This window comes from Macrosteles quadrilineatus, unplaced genomic scaffold, assembly GCF_028750875.1.
Source record: "Macrosteles quadrilineatus isolate MER2022 unplaced genomic scaffold, UCM_ALF_1.0 Scaffold_4__1_contigs__length_99947679, whole genome shotgun sequence".
Lineage (NCBI taxonomy): Eukaryota > Metazoa > Arthropoda > Insecta > Hemiptera > Cicadellidae > Macrosteles > Macrosteles quadrilineatus.
Window position 1 is genome coordinate 20,272,706 of NW_026542597.1, and position 15,274 is coordinate 20,287,979.

General features: G+C 37.5%; 1 protein-coding gene across 1 annotated transcript in view; it reads left to right on the plus strand.

Moving 5' to 3' along the window:
• The window catches only part of LOC128992790 (uncharacterized), a 30,662-nt gene extending 15,628 nt beyond the window's left edge, over positions 1–15,034 (plus strand). The window contains exons 2-4 of the mRNA XM_054416529.1: positions 10,584–10,798; positions 12,868–12,953; positions 13,120–15,034. Coding sequence (XP_054272504.1) covers positions 10,584–10,798; positions 12,868–12,953; positions 13,120–14,647 — 1,829 coding nt within the window. The 3' untranslated portion in view covers positions 14,648–15,034. The remainder of the gene's footprint in view (positions 1–10,583; positions 10,799–12,867; positions 12,954–13,119) is intronic.
• The last annotated feature ends 240 nt before the right edge of the window (positions 15,035–15,274 follow it).

Consider the following 15,274-nt stretch of genomic DNA (forward strand, 5'->3'; position numbering starts at 1 on the left):
CTCAGTTCACCTGTTACATCCAGACGTCCTTGTACTTCCTCGACGTCGGCTTCCGGACTGATTCCAGTTTTTACTGTGGGCGTGGTGCCTCAGTCCAAATAAACACTTTCACCTGAAGCGATTACGAGCTGGGGACTCTGGACTGTATGACCGTGACTTTCACCAATAACCCGCCTCTGGGCAGTCCGGGGGACGTAGATGATGAGAGTATGAGTAGAATATGATTATGTCCAAAGTATGATCAGTTCTAGAGTATGACTACAAAGTGTTACCAGGATGTGATCAGAATATGATGATCTAGATGTATATCGAGGGTACATCGGGGAATTGTTGGTGTATGTTCTGTGCTATTTCTGAGTGTTATACGTGAATCATGTGTTGTATAGGTCGTCTCTATGGTATGTCAAAATGTGTTCAGGTTATCTTCAGGCTGTTCAAGGTTTGCAATTGATATGTTATGTTCTGACTATGGTATCTCCATTCCGTCTGGGGTATGACCAAAGGATGAACTTTAAAGGTTCTCCTAACCCTCTAATGTTTGCGTTTGATATTTTTCGGTCAGACCAAGTAATGATGTTTTCAGCCATCTGGGGTGTGTCAATAGGATATTTGCTTTAAAAACTGCACTGTACCATAAATATTTGAGATTGGTCAATTATCATTCAGAACGGATGTCAGAACAGTGAGAGAAAATGTTTATTAATTCAGGAAATTGACTTCAACTGACCCAAATCTCTGTTAACTGAACCATCTTATTATCATGTACTACGGTAATAGCTTATTCACTATATAGGAAATTCGTTAAAACAAAGGGTTTATGTTTAGATAACTTGTATACAAGCCTATGAATCCATGGGATACGCCTGCACCGAAGCTATTTTACCCAAATGGCCGGGATAGCCTGTAGTGTGTCCAAGGGAAACACGAGTATTGGATAACGCGAGGGCGTAAACATTACAGATAAATGGTGGAAACAGCGAAGCACTAAGATTGCTTGTCAGCTTAACCTACTTGCAAGTATTGTTTTCTTTCGTGCCCCAAGATGCTTACGGTAATCGTTCCATGCTTATGCAACAAGCATATGCTGCAGGAGCACGCCTTCTGTTTCCCAAGTGTGTAGAAACTACTTGGAATTTCTTAATTTTATCTGGTGAAGGTTCATTGTTTGGAGTTTCGGCTGACACTGATGGAGTTTTGAATTATTTTTGATCGTTGAACAATTTATGCCGGAAATCTATCAATTTGCCACTTGTAAACTAAATTGGAGCTATTGGTGAGAAATACCTTCAATAGGGAATGCTTATTAGAAATTGATTGAAAAAACATCTGAATTTTGAGTCGAATATAGTAAATTATATATCTTAGATGAAGTTTATTATGTGTTAGTTCTAGGGCTGATAATATTGATGCGGCAAACCTGCAACCAAGCCAATTTCATGTTTTGTATTTTTGTTAAATCTCGGCAATCAATATTGTAAATTCTTTAGTTAAAGAAATAACGCTTAAATTACTCTAAAGGTTTTTTTTAAGGATTTTAAAGGACTTAAATATTCTAAATTAATATTTTGTCTAAATATTTCGTGACTGCGGACATGCATGAGCTTATAAACATTGTAAAGTATTGTCGTATAGTACGTAATCCATGTTGACCACAATAATGACAAATGCTGTATAGATTGATGAGATGTATAGCAAAATATCTGGCTACATATACGTTATTTACAGTACTTAAAAATCTGATGGACTATCATAGATCCATATTAGGTCCCAAAGTCAAAAGTATTGTACCTTAAAAGATAATTATCTTCCGCCCGATGATAGCCCTAATTGAAAGGTGCACACTACTTTTAGCAAAACTATTTCACAAATCTAACGTAGGCTATAGCTAAAAAAATTAAGGCGTTGCACAATTAGCAACCACCTTAGAGGAGCCCTTCTATGGACTGCAATACATTCTCCTCATCTGAATGCAACAGATCAGACAATAAATTCCTACAAGGAACTCTAATACGACAATAATTGCATGGATGAAGGATGCATTCGTCCTTGTCTGATGGTTTGCCAGGACCTGCTGATCCTGCAGGAGAACAGCTGTCCCTGAGGATTCCCTCTCACTGTCCTTATACATCCTATCTACAGCCATCTTCTATCGACGTATGTAAACAACCCAGGGGAACAACCATGCTTGACTTTCTCACAGATACGCTCGCATTGTAACTGGTCAGGTAGGGATTTCCATACACAAGCTAGTTCCTGGCTGGTTCAATTTACGTAATGTCCTACCTTCATGTCGTAGGAATCGATACCTTATGGCTCTAAATCGGAATCGATACAAGGTGGTGGAATTTTTACAAAGCTAAAAACTATTAGTCATAGGTGGGTTTTGAACCCGGGACCTTGAAGGCTGAAGTCAAATGCTTTAACTAGACCAGTTCGTTCCCCAGAATTGGACTGTTATATCCATAGTAGGTTCCATATAGTAATTATTGGGTGATAAAAGGGAATCTCTTCCATCGGATCAAGATAAATTGATAGCTCCAGATTACTTAGGCAAAAGCTTTATTCTTGTGGCAAGAGAAACATCAATCGGCTTATTTTACCTTCATTGCCTTTTCTAGAGAAGTATGGCCTGGAACTAGTGCTTTAAATGTTTCCGTAATAACCGGGACACACATTCCTGTTCTGTTATCACAAGACACCTGTGATTTACAATAAAGTTACTCTATGAACCCAAGGTGAGGTGCAAGGTATTTATTTATTTCTTAACGTGAAATGATATTCAATCAAACACATTCATAATAGGTGGAAGTAAAATAACAATAATTAATCATTAACTGTGTGTATGTAGCTATTAAAACATTGTTTTTGATAATTTAATATTTAATTAAGTCAGTGGACACAATGTTCCTTATTTTAAGCCGAATATAAGTTCAGTGCATTAAATACACTTTGACACAGAAAAAACTAGAATTTCTTCAGCGAGGGATAATTTATAAGCTATTTAAAAACAAACTATACACCTAGAGATTTTTTCGATTTATGAATTTTTAAGAATTGCTTGGTTTGAAATATTTCACTGAAATCAACAATATCAAGTTATAAGCAAAATTTTGTTTGTAAAATTCTTTTGGTAGCAAAATATTACAAGTATAACAAAACATCAAAACCGGAATGTCACCCTTTCAATTGTATAACAAATTAGTATAAATTTACACTCAAGTAATTATTTAAGCTGAGAACTGTCATTATTTAGCGGCAGGACCTGACAACAGCCTTTTGACAGTTGTCTGTCATTTTGTAATCCCCCAATTAAGCAGGAGAACTACTTTTACTTATTTGAGAAAGGAGATCAGTTGCATAACTACAACCTGCGGGGGCACTTTCAGAGTCAAGTCAAAAGTCAATTTTGGTCAGGTCGTATTATTGAAGGTCCATTTGCAAAAATTGTTGTGAAATATTTCCTGGGACTGAATAAGGCAGGCAGGTGTATGCTTGAATTAACTTAACTCATTTTAAATTTGGATTATAAACTTAATGTTTTCCCATTTGACTAAAAAAGCCTTAAAACATCAAGTCTCTTAGACAATGCTTATCCAATTTCAACATTAATTAGTTATGTAATGTCAATCAATGGTTAATTTCCGGGTTTCATGCTTCAAGAAGCAAATACGTCGTTTCACGGATCTCGATCTCCCGATCTTCCGACATTCCTTCTCAGTTCTAAATTAAGTTCTTGTGCTAAATCATTGGAGAAGAAGATGGTTAAAAAGTACATTTTCCACCCTTACTCTGAATTGAAATCTATCAAGCAACTTAGCTTACTTCGCAGCAACACTTCTCAATATTAATTGATACTTGCTATTAAACACGTTGTTTCTCGTTAAGTGTAAAAAATTTAAAGTTGGTACTTGTTATAGTAATGTTGTTTGTTATAAGCAAGTTTTAAGGACAAAATTTTACAGCTTATTCCAATTCTCAATAACACATTTTTCAGCGAACTCAAGAAGGACATGTTCAGGAGCATTTAATTTTAATTGAATACACAGTAAAATATTTATTATTTACATTTAATTAAAAGTGTTTGCTAAAAATAACACCTAGACCGGTTTAGTATAACAGTAACATAAAAATAATAGGTAAATCCTTTCCCAGCTTTAAAAATTTACCACGAAACATTTACTCTCCATCCACTCTCTGTTGGTTCAGCAAACAGTCTCTCATCAAAGATTCTGATTTTACAATAGGACCTAAGGACGCAAAGACTACGTGCAGTAACTTGATTCAATGCCTTAAACTCAGGCGTAAGCTTGTTTCCTTCGATACGAAGACTGGGACGGGTGCGACGTCCTGTAATCCAACTACTAGGAGGTCACGAATTCTGGATACGCTGTGGATACGATACTCCCTGGTGTGGATTAACATCCGCACTAGTGAGTACTACGACTGTCTGCAGTACCGTGTGCTCCCGCTATCTCCGCGTTCCGCCATCTCCGAACCCAAATCTGTCCCGCCATCTCCGAATTCTTGAGTGACCCTTGTAATCCCGTCACTGCCTGCGTTGTTAGCTGTCATTGCATCCACGGCTGCGAAGCCCCGTGGAAGGAAGATTTAATGAAAATTTAACCCGTGGGTTAGGTTAGGTTGGGTCAGGTTAGGTTAGATTAGGTTAGGTTAGGTTAGGTTAGTTTAAGTTAGGTTAGGTTTGGACGGAAAGTCTTAACGCAGGAAGTAACCGAGGATTATAGGGGTCACTGAAATTCGGAGGTAGCGGTACACGGAGGTGGTGGGACGCGGAGATAGCGGGAGGTAACCTGCAGTACTATCTTGATAATTAGACCAATTCGTTAATACCAAGGCAAAAAATGTGGTTCGGATTCCACTATAAATTGTAGGTCCCTTAGTTGCTATTAGCTGTATGGGCTTTTAATTAACAGCTGTGTCTAAAGAATATGTCGGCCTTACAAGACTACAAGATCGCGCCACTCATCCTACACTCATCTCCATTCATACTTGGCTTAAAATACCTACTTTGTATGGTCGCCATTTCATTGAAAAGTATTAAAGTATTAATGGAAAAATTAACCATTGCATGTTAGCAGATGAAGTTATTACAATGTAATATGGGTATAACAACAGGATACATCCAAGTCTAGCGTGGCTGAGCAACCAATAGTTACACGGCGGTTGCTCGCTGTTTGCGCTTGCGTGGATTGCGCCATTGTTGCTTAAACAGCTGAAACTTGTCCTCTAAATTGCTCGTTAAAATTACAGTGTTTACACAGAAAGTACATTCCTGGATGTGAATTTTGAGTAAACACGCAATGATAAATGTTTGTGAACTACTTCTTTCATTTCTGTTGCTACTGAAAAATATGAAGCTATGGTGTTGGTAGGTTGTTTAGTTTTTATGTTTGTTTGTGCTTTTATTGTTTTTGACATTTGATCATATTTGTTTTACCTAGTTGGGCACTAAAAACTAAGTAGGATTTTGGTCTCGCCAACAACTTTTCGCTATCTTCCTCGGTCTTCCATCAGTTCTTCGGTAACATCCATTCTCATGTCTTTTCGGACTTGGTCCCACCACCGCAGTCTCGGTCAGTCCAGTGGTCGCCTGCCTGCAGGAAATGCGTCTAAAACCACTCTTGACTTCCTTGGTCTTCTATAGATGTGCCCTGTCCATATTAGTCTTTGGCTTTTGATTAAAGATATAATGCCTGGTTCCTTATAGACGTCTCTCAATTCTTTGTTTGTTCTTATCCTCCGTATTCCATCTTTTACTATCGGTCCCAATATCGTTGCAAATATTATGTTTGAACAATACCCAGGTTTCTGATCCATATGTGATAGGTAATATTATCGTTTTATAGACCTTCATTTTAGTTTTCTTGGAGATAATTTTGCTTTTTAGGACGTTTTCTGTGGTATCGGTTGCCATTTTTGTAATTATAAAAGTTAAATGAATGAATATTCTAGAAATAATCACTTAAAAGAATATTTAATAGCTTCACGTTTGAATGCGAAATTTTCTACAGCTCCTTTATATAGATAGGGTGTCTGCCCTGGTATCTAAAATTCAAAGACAATGAGATAAGCTTACTTACACTATTCTAGACCCAAAGTAGTCTAGTTATCTGGATCACCACCCGATGTCTCCCATACGGTAACAGTATCTGCTTTCACTTGTCTACATATCCAGATTGCATCATGTATTATATGACTGCTGTTTCTCGGTTGAACTGTATTGAAATGCTCGTGAGTTGTGATTTATAGGTTAACTCAAGCCACGTTCTGGCCTGGAAACTGAGAAATAACAATAGCTATTTACTAGGTGTTGAAACTAAGAAACATATATGATTGTCTGGCGTTGTTAGAATACGTAGATGAAGGGTGAAAATGAATTAAAATGTCATGATGAAATAAAAATATAAATGTCAAAAAAGACAAAATAGTACTCACAAAAGGCTCTTTGAACCATGACCTCTTCTTTTAAAACAAGCTTCAGCTGGTATATTCGATTACTTCACTGACTAAGTCAATTATTTTAATCAGGCATGAATAATTCATGTTAGGACTTGTTGTACATACGATACCTTGTGAGATTTCTTAATTTAACATTCGAGATTTATATACTTGTAGAGTACTAATTCTGATTTGTTCAAAATGCGGACTTATTCCAGCAAACATATTCCAGTGGCCATGTCATGTATAGAAAACGGAGATCTTTAAGAAGAAACAGAATTATAACAGTAAAACACTCCATTTGAAGCGTAGTCAACTACGTTCTTTCAGATTTAAAAATTTACTACAGATGGCTAAGAATTTGTGAAGATCTCTTCTTTAGTGTCTAATTCAATAGTTTTGGTAAGGGCTAATAATATCGTCAAAGGATATTGTAAAATGTCGAATTTTCATTGGGCACCATTTGATCGACATTTAAGTTGCTCGACAAGCCAGTTCACCGACAATTTTAATACACGAAACCACTTAATCGACATTCAACTTGGTCGACGGGTCAGTTGACCGATATTTCAAATCGAACTATAAAAACTGTTCTAAATAGTCGCAAATAGTGTCAAAAGTCCGTGTCTAGACTTTTGACACTATTTGCGACTATTTAGAACTTGCGAGACATACAGTATTTATTTAAAGAGTGGCAATTCTAGTTGATTGCAGTGACTGATTACTTCCCCACACGTGCCAAGAACTAGTTTGTCCAGTGGGTCACTGAGGTACCAGATGGAGGGAATGATCCAGTTTTTGCATTCCGAATCTGAAAAGCGCTCCGACCAGTCACTGACATGTAATTACAATCACTACTCAAGGATAATCAATTGCTGGAGTAATTAATTGTCTAATTGACTTACAATAGTACCACTTTAGATTCTAATCGTGATTCTAAGAGTTGTTGTTTATGGTTTATGATATATTTGGGAAAAGGCATAACACGACAAAAATTATGTCTTCAGACTCAGTTTAAAACAATAAACGAATACAGTTTGACAAACATACTACAAAGAGTAAGATTTCATAAACCTATTTTCGCTCTAAGATCTGTTGCTTATTGATTAGAAACAATCATTCCATGACAAGTTTGTGTTTGTATACATTTTTATGTTATATTTGTCCACCAATAAACTCTCGCCTTCTGTCGTCAAAGTTCTAAAAAGGGCGGGAAACTTTATTAAAAAGGTTTAAATACCTGACGGGACACTTTAACCACTTAAGTTTTTAGCAACACACCAGTTATCGTGTCCATCCGCACGATAACTTGAGTAATTTTTGTCCGATTTTGATAAAATTTGGTTTGAAGGTGTAAGGCGGAATAAACTTGAATGAGTTCGCGAACCAGCATGATCGGACTATGGGAACGGGGGTTTATGGGGGGTTTTATGGGATAAAAATAGGTTTTTCCCATTTTTGACCCTAAAAACACAAAATTTCACAATTTCTTTTTAAACCATTTTGTAGAGCTAAAAAAAACAAATAATTTAGTATGTTGAAGCATTATTATGCGCCTAATTGTTACGGAGAAAATTCAAAAAAATTGTAATTTTAAAAATCCCATGTTATTCTTATGGAGAATAAGTCAACTGTTGTAGTTTGCTTGTTTATGAACATATTTTGATAAAAGTTAGAAAATACATTAATTTCTTACCAAACCACAGTAGCCCTACCTTTTAATATGCTACATAAAAAAAACTTTTTTACCCTCCCTGTTGCAGCAAACCTAAGTACTCATTAAACTAATTCTGTTTAAATAGGGAATAAATGTGATATTTTTAAGGAGACATTTTAGTTTAAATCCAATCAGGCAAATGGAAATTCGCTAAGTCTGCAGGTTTGCTGCGGCGGGGGTATTTTAGATAGAAATACGTATCGTAAAAAATATCGGCAAGAGCGCAGTTGAATAATTACAGCTGTTGTCGATTAAACTTGAGAAAATCTACCTATTGTGGCAACGGCGATGAAATAAATGTACGATTTAATTGAAATCAGATCAGTCAAGGTGAAATCTAGACTTAGAACGTAAATTCTGTGCATAATCGTTTGAGTTTGTCATTACAATCGGATGCTTTCTATTGCAAATCATTCCATGACGTTTAGAAGCATTGAAACACACGACCTCAAACTCACACCAAATTGATTTACAGAATACAAAATGAATGTTACACAATCACTTTCTATCGTATTTGTTTGATTATAAGATTATATCTACACTTTCAACAGTACTTTCCGCCACGGTCTGCTGGGCAGTACTGGTTTCATATCAGATGACAGCGATATAGCAGTTATTTCATATCGTGATACATTTCAGTGATTACATCAACAGGTTTTGATTTAGTAGTTATTTATGTAACTGTGGTTGGTATAAGTACCACCGTGCCACTATAGATGAAATTACCTCATATAGATTCGTCCATATGAATCAGCTGATGTTAATTTATGGTTTATTTCTGCTACTCTGCAAACTGTTTATTTACGATTCTTATTTTCTTTTATCTATATAAATAAAATTAGAGTTTTGTCTGTACATTGCTTAGAATAATGAACTTTTTGGTTATTTTTACATTTCATAGGTCAGAGAAACCGAATCAAACCTTATCTCAATTTCTGTCTGTCTGTCTGTCTGTCTGTCTGTCTGTCTATCTGTCATTCTCTTGGTAACGCTAAAATACGCACTTTATTACAACTACTCCTCAATAACTATAGCACTGTCCCGCCTGAAACTTATTTTCCAAATACTATACATATATGAGATGGTTTTAGACGTATTTCATCGAATATGAGACAGTTAGATATTTAACAGTAAACCCTTGAAAATCAAGTTTTTGTCGATTTTTGACGTGGAATTTCTGGAAGCCCATGTTAACCTTATGAGAAATGAAATTATTGAATCTTAACAGCTGTTTCAATTAAACAAGTTGGTTCTGTTCTGTGATGTTCAATAGCATTAAAGTTACAAGGATTACCAACAGGGTGCAGCACTAGCACTATTATTTCTTTTACATTTATGACAACAGCTAATTTGCAACCTGGAGGCGAGTGAGCGTAGCGAACGAGCTAACCTGAAGGAAAGTGAGCGCAGCGAACGAGCTCCAACATACAGGTGAGTGAGCGTAGCGAACGAACTTCAACCAGGACGTGATTGAGCCATGCAAACGAGATCAGATAGTAAAAATAAAAGTAAGCCTACCGTTATAGGATCGACCGGCAGACACAGAGGTAATTTAACCTTTTATTGATTGTCATACCGATCCGGAACAACAAAAAACAACATAAAATGAAGCTATGTATAATAGTTTGGCCAGCATATCTTAAAATATGCAAACCAACTGCTGTTCGTTATATAAGAAGGTTTCAACTGAATATTATAAGATCCCCGTGCGTAGAACGGGTACACAGCTAGTATATTCTAATGTCGTTTTTACATTGAGAGAAAATCACTTCGTGTAAGTACTGTAGTGTGAAAAGTGTTGTTTTAAACGTATCCTCACTTCTGGACAACATTCTTATACAGAATAGTTTTTAGTTCGTCTTAACAAGTCGTCCTTTAAAATCGTCATCTTATAAGCGAGAAAAGTAAATCCATTAGTTCTGTAAACAAATAAAAATTAAAATAAAAAAAAATTACAAACGAATTTTTAAATTCTTACAGGCCTATAACACAACATACATTTTAAACATTGTAAAATGAAAATTGCGCTACATTGGACTATGGCCTCTTTCCTTCTGACCACATAAGTAAGACCAACATTTTGAATATGTAGCCTTTAGTCAATGGTCAGACTACCCCCAACGTGCCCGTGACAGGTTGAGGGGACTGTAATATTCGGGATTTTGATGCAGAAAACGGCATACGGAGCTAATGGTAGAGTGCAAAGCTTCGGTACCCAGGATCTCAGGTTAAAATCCCTCCAATCACCAATGGATTCTATATATTCTATACCTAGTTTAAAGTAGTATGTAAAATGGTTCCGGACAAAACCATAGGGTAGGGATAGGGGGATGAGTATTTGGGTCATTAAAAAAGTATCTAAAAAGTAATTTATTTACTTTTTCTTACAAGTTCTCTGATGTTTCAGCATGGCTGGCGGTGGTCGGCAGATGCCAGGCGCCTCAGGCGCAGGACAAGAGCCAAGCTCAGGGGGAAGGCAAACAGCTGATCATGTTGGAGATAGAGAGGCTCAACTACCCTGACGAGGACAAGGTAGTGAAGAGACAAGCGGAGGTGAGGTATGGAGGATCTCCTGGGCAGTACGTGGTGCGGACCAGCGACCAGGGCGGAGCCCCGCAACAGGTAGGACAGGAAAATGTCTTTGAAAATAATAGATATCAGGAAATAACTAGTTTAGTAGAAAAGAGGAACAGTATATGACGACGGAATTTGAAGAAATGATGTCTAAAAACATGTTCTCTCTAAGAAAATTCTGGTCAGATAGGGGCATTATAAGCCGAGGGAAGAACTGACCAGGAAAGGAAATAAGCTGTTTGGACGACTAAAACGAATAGCTCTCCGGTTTCAGTCAAAAATAAGGCTAACTTGACATTTGGATCTAAATTATGTCCAAACATTTAACTTAAAAATTGTAAGGAGAGTCAAGGGTTCATCCTAAAAGGCCCTGTCATTGAAATCCTTTACAATTCGGATAAATAAGTTCAATATGTATTATGATAAAAGTATGCAAAAATTCTAAACTTTCCTTACCTTTCGTGATTAAAAAAGTATTACAGGTTACAGAAAGAAGATATCTAACCGAGAATACTTTACTCTCTATAATATTTTGGGCATTTTAAAACAAGCTTCTTAGATTGAACACGAACACAATCATGGTGATAATTCATTGCTACCTATGGTTATAGATCTTACCTCTAACATTTAAACTTCAATATCGAGATAACAATGACACGATTGAATTTTATCGCAAAGCGTTTTGCAACCGCACAATTATTTCTCGAAGGCTCTACCACCGTTTTCATGAGAACATTTCCAATCTCATTGGTTCTCACTGGCCAGACAGGTACAAGTTCTCGGCCGGGTGAGTTCTCACGAAGTGAACGTGCGTGTATTGTGGACAGTCTCATTATCATCAAGTAGATAATACAGTATCTCGGTCCTTGCAGTATCAATGGCTGTGACATGGACGTTCACTTTACTTACTTGTGAAATAGTTCTGAGTGTGCGTGATAATATTTTATTTATTTGTGTGACGTATTTGTTCTTTGTTTTTAATCAAAAAATGAGTATAGAGTGACTTATTATTCCGCAAAGAGCGTTTTCCCCAAAAATAAAAATAATCCCTATATGGAAAATTCTCTAAAATTTTTCTTTTGATTAGGAAGGACTGAAAAGCAATTCGAAAATTTTTTTTACAACAAATCATTATCCACACAGTATTGTATCGCATTTCTGAACAAATAGACTTCTTTTAGTTACTTGCTGGTTCTTTAGGACCATTTATATCAACTCATTGATCAAGGACACTTAGACTAGCCTTCGAACCATAAAAAAACAGCTGTTTTGAAATTCACCAAAAATCTCCCAGCCAATAATTCGCACTCTCAGGAGTAAAGTAACATGCTATCAACCGTAGTGCTGCAAGCATAAACATTTCAGATTAGTGTTCATGACACCGCTTCCGCTTGCAAGTTAAAAGACGAATCTTGTAAATCGTTTCCGCTATAAATCTACTTCATACTCAACTTTCTAGATTGGTGTTAGATTGCCCATAAAGCCAGTGCATGTTTTGCCTTAAGGCCGCGAGTAAACACTTAACGCTCACTTTCCAATTCGTCTTTCTCATAATGTTATGCAACATTGTTTAGTAGACCGCTCTTTTGATTCAAGATCATAACCTCGTGTCTTTCATGTCATTTCATTAAATAAATCGTTGAGACGAGGGCACGTACAACATTTCTCATGGATCATTCATTTTTTAAAGTTCTACACATTCTTCTGAAACGTCCTTGATAATAATTATCAGAATTATTCAGGTTCACTGAAGCTGAATACGTAATTTTTTAGTAGTTAAACCAACCAAACAGCCATCATTTATACCGTAACTTTCTCTGTCATCACACAACCATTAATATCATCAGTCCTCCGTGGTTGACGACGATTAGTCTCTTGTCGGAAAATGAAAGTAAACAGTCGCGGATTTAGATTGATCATTTCAGTTCACTGATGAAAGTAGTTGTGTGCTTTCGTCTTGACACTGCTCATAAAATTAGATTTAATTACTCTGTTCGCTAAACTAAAGTAACATAAATATTCATGTTTTTCTTTCTGCATAGTTATACTCTTTTCAACAACTTGAGTTTTGAATTTAGATTACGTTACAAGGTAATTTCATAGTTATATGGTTCCAGGTTCCACCGGAGTACCTGAGTCTTCTGCAGCAGCTGTCTCCTCAGCCCTCCCAGCCTCACAACATTCAGCAACTATTCATTTCCAGGTAGACATTAAATTATCTTGCCAAAGAAAATTTCATTTCTATTACAAAGTGTGTACAATTGAGTGGATACAATTATGAGGTACAAACTGAGTTTACGCTTATTCGAAATGTTGATCCAGCCCTCAACATAATTTTTTGCGCAACTAATTAATTTCTCTAATTCCAGAGGTCCTCAAGGATTCACTCAGTTCCAACCTCAGCAACCCGCGCCTCAGCTTCCTCCACTGACGCCTCAGCAAGAGGAGATGCGACGTCTACAAGAGCTCGAGGCCAACAAACACATTCGAGAGCAGCAAGAGAGGGCTTTGCAGAGAGCGCTGCAAACGGGGCAGTTCCAACCCGGATTTCAACCAGGATTTCCTCCACAAGCAGCACAACCTCAACAGTACCAGCCACAGTTCCAGCAGCAGTATCAGCAGCAAGTTCAGCAGCCTCAGCAATATCAGCAGCCGCAGCAATATCAGCAGCAACAGCAGTACCAACCTCAGCAGTATCAGCCACAGCAGCCTGCCCCTCAGGAGTTTCCACAGTACGAAACTCCTCCCAGCTATTCAGAGTCTCAATACTCCCAACAGTCAGGCCCTCAGTACTACCAAACCCGATCAATCCGTCCCTCACAGGTTCCTGAGAAGTTCTCGTACAGCGAGGTGAAATTCGGAACATCTGAAATCGCAAGGGAAAAGCTACAGCCGAGGTTGGTCTCCATCGAGGAAAGATTGCAGAACCAAGTAAAGTCTCAACCTCAGTACTACCAAACTGCAGCTCAACCTGCACCTCAACCCCAACCTCAACCTGAACCTCAAAAGCCAGTTGAGTTCACATCTTTCAACGTTCAACCTCAACAGCAGACTCCAACTCAGCCTCAACACCCTCAGCAGTATTTGATAGAGACTACCAGGCCTGCTGAGAATGAAGAGCAGGTTGTAAGGATACCTAGACCTAGACCGGCTCAACCTCAATCCCTCTTTTACCGCCCCGAAGCACCGTCTGCTGACAGGGTTTACGTCAAAGCCCCAGAAGGATACACTGCAATTCCTCAAAATCTGTATAGAGCCAAGGCCCCTGAACCTTACACTACTATCCCATTGGCTGTCTACAACCAAGTTCCAGTTCAGTACACTCCAGCTCCCGAGTACCGCCGTGAACCTCAAGGTCCTCCCCTCCCGTCCCCTGACGCACCTTCTCGCTCTGCCATCTACGTTCACCAATCTTCCCTTGGGAAGAGGATAACAACTCAGCCTCCTCGTCCCTACACCAACTACCCCGGGTATACCCAAGGTGTTCCGAGGATACCGACCCCTCACGGACAACGAGCCCTTACCGCCTCGGAGATAAAGGCTCTCTCCAAAGCCGGCTTCCAGATATCTCCTTTGGCCTTGAACAGCCTTCAAGAATCAAGCGAGATAACCCCGGCGGACGAAGAAGACAGCGAGGAGTATAAAGCGTTGAGCGCTAAAAGACAAAGTTTTTACGTAGATGAGAGAAAACCTCCGGGAAAATATCCTAAGAGGATTCCCAAGCCCGTTCCCTTGACTGAGACCGAGAGAAAACTCCTAGCCGATCAAGGAATCAGAAACTTGTACAGGGTAGAGTCTTCGGAGAGCAAAGACGCTCCTGTCACATATGTTCTAGCCATCGATAATTCCATGGTCAGAAAGAGAGAATCTGAGGAGTCAAAGGAAAATAAAAATTAAGTTTAACAAAGTTATTTATTTGCAGTTATGTTCAGAAAACAGTAATTGATTGTTGTAATAGGTTCATAGCGATTGGATTGTATACTTTACTAATCATTATGAGGGATTTGAAAATCTATGATATAAAATGTCGGACTTGAAAAAAGGCTTACGCAAAAAACATGTCACCATCAACATGATTTTGTGATTCCAAAGAAATTAATATTTTAATTCACAACCATTCATTTCATTAATGATACTAAATATTCTTTATATTATATTGTTGGCCATTTAATTTAAGGGAAGTTACCGAACGTGTAAATGTGTGTATATAGCTTTAGTCTAAGATCTAATTATAAGTATTTTAAGTTCAAACTTTAACATAGGTAATAAAAACTAAAAATAAAACAGTGTTTTTCCTTCCCCACTCAAAGTTGTGTGAAAAATCTGCAGTGTTATGATAACTTGTGTTGAATTATTTAACTTTTAAGATGAATAAATTAGTTACCTAACATTGTAGCACAAAGTAAAAATACTTAGGTAGGTAAAATACAAAATTTTCCTTTTTATTTCGTTTTATGTCAATCCTTAATTTTCTCATAGGAAATACAAACTGAAGGGGCGACATATTTAAAATACGTTTTAAAT